The sequence below is a fragment of the Callorhinus ursinus genome, unplaced genomic scaffold, assembly GCF_003265705.2.
Source record: "Callorhinus ursinus isolate GAN/ISIS: 27379988/994484 unplaced genomic scaffold, GSC_fseal_2.0 scaffold37, whole genome shotgun sequence".
In the NCBI taxonomy this organism is placed as follows: domain Eukaryota; kingdom Metazoa; phylum Chordata; class Mammalia; order Carnivora; family Otariidae; genus Callorhinus; species Callorhinus ursinus.
In genome coordinates this window covers 15,052,999-15,055,109 of record NW_027397099.1, presented here as the reverse complement: position 1 = coordinate 15,055,109, position 2,111 = coordinate 15,052,999, and the positions used below count along the sequence as shown (strand labels likewise).

At 38.3% G+C, this 2,111-nt stretch overlaps 1 protein-coding gene across 1 annotated transcript; it reads right to left on the bottom strand.

Moving 5' to 3' along the window:
- Positions 1 to 233: 233 nt before the first annotated feature.
- LOC112837069 (NADH dehydrogenase [ubiquinone] 1 alpha subcomplex subunit 1) lies at positions 234 to 610 on the bottom strand. Its single transcript, XM_025889148.2, has one exon. It carries the CDS (start codon positions 563 to 565, stop codon positions 353 to 355), a length of 213 nt encoding a protein of 70 aa, XP_025744933.1. The 5' UTR covers positions 566 to 610; the 3' UTR covers positions 234 to 352.
- Positions 611 to 2,111: the final 1,501 nt, after the last annotated feature.

The window sequence follows — 2,111 nt, the reverse complement described above, 5'->3', positions numbered from 1 at the left end:
CTGGGAGACTCGTTTTCTTTTCTTTTTTAAATTTATTTGACAGAGAGAGAGATAGCCAGAGAGGGAACATAAGCAGGGGGAGCGGGAGAGGGAGAAGCAGGCTTCCTGCTGAGCAGGGAGCCTGATGCGGGACTCGATCCCAGGACGCTGGGATCATGACCTGAGCCGAAGGCAGACGCTTAAGGACTGAGCCACCCAGGCACCCCTGAGACTCATTTTCTTTTTTTTTTTTTTTTTTTTTTTTACTTTTTGGTTGTTTTTATTATGCACTACATTAATACACTGCATAACCTTCTAGAAGGGGTAGATGAGTATGACTGAGTTATTTTTCATCAATCGGGAAAATGCTTCCTTAATCGATATTCTCCAAACCCTTTGACACATAGTAACGATTAACTCCAGAGACTCGCCTATCTCTTTGCATCAAACTCCATTGATATGGATAATAGGCAACCCTTTTTTCCTTGCCCCCGTTACTGAACCTGTGGATGTACGCCGTGGCTATGCCGGGGATGACCAGGCACACGGCCATGACGCCGATCCCAGGCAGGATCTCGAACCACATCGCAGCGCGGTTGCCAGAGCCAAGCCCCTGCCTGCGCCGCCCGGTAAAGGTCGAGACTCATTTTCAATAGGGAATTTCTCTTCTACTTGACTTACAGATCTAACTCAATCCTTATCAAAATTAAATTCATTTTTTTTGCAGAAATTGAATAGCTGTTTCTAAAATGTATATTAAAAGACAAAGGGCATAAATTAGTGAAAAGAATCTTGAAAAAAAAATACAGTTAGAGAGCCTAACTTCCTAATTTCAAAACTTACTATAAATCAACAGTATTAAAGAAGAGAGTGGGACTGAGTAAGAACAGACACATAGATCAGTGGAACAGAAGCGAGAGCCTGGAAATAAACGTGTACATTTATGGTCAATTGATTTTCAACAAAGGAGTAATTCAGTGGAAAAAGAATAGTCTTTTCAACAAATGTGTTGGGACAATTGGATACGCACATGCAAAAGAATGATGGTGGACCCCCCCCCCATATCACACCAGCCACTAATTTTAACCCCAAGTGGATCAGAGGCCAAAATGTAGAGTTAAAACTGTAGATGTTTTAGGAGAAAATCTCTGTGACCTTGGGTTAGGTAAAGGTTTCCTAGATATGACAGCAAAAGAACAATCCATAAAATTAAAAAATTAATAAATTGGATTTCATCAAAATTTAAAACCTTATGAGTCACCATTAGAAAAGCTAATCACTAGAAATAAATATTCATAATTTATGCATGTGTTTAAAGACATATAGAACACTTTGTATTACTGCTCAGAAAGAAGACAAATAATCCAATTCAAAAATAGGCAAAATAGGGGTGCCTGGCTGGCTCAGTTGGTGGAGTATGCAGCTCTTCATTTTGGAGTTGTGGGTTTAAGCCCCATGCTGAGTGTAGAGATTACTTAAAAGTAAACTCGTTTAAAAAATAGGCAAAATTGGGGCGTCTGGGATGGAGCCCCGCATCGGGCTCCCTGCTTAGCAGGAAGCATGCTTCTCCCTCTCCCACTCCCCCTGCTTGTGTTCCCTCTCTCGTTGTGTCTCTCTCTTCAAATAAATAAATAAGATCTTTTAAAAAAATTAAAAAAAATTAAAAATAGGCAAAATAACTGAATAGATTTTCCTCTAAGAAGCTATATGAACATCAGTATGCATTTGATAAGATGTTCAACATCTTTAGTCGTTAGCGAAATGTAAACCCGATGAAATACCAATTCATATCACAAGAATTACTATAATAAAAAAGACAGATAATAACAAATGTTAACAAGGATGAACCCTCATAAAGTGCTGGTGGAAATGCAAAATGGTACCTCCTATTTGGAAAAGTTTGGCAAGTTTCTTAAGAAGTCAAACATAAATTTTCTATGTAACCCTAGGAATATTTACCAAAGAGAAATAAAAACATAGGTCTACACAAAGACTTAAATATAAATGTTTAGAGCAGCATTATTCATGATAGCCAAAAAGTGGAAACAACCCAAATGTCCATGGATGGATGAATGAATACACAAAATGTATTCTACACATACAATGGAATACTGTAATTCAGCCACAAAAAG

Bases quoted from the DNA above. Each gene is read 5' to 3' on its own strand.
- LOC112837069 (XM_025889148.2), bottom strand. From the start codon at position 565: ATGTGGTTCGAGATCCTGCCTGGGATCGGCGTCATGGCCGTGTGCCTG.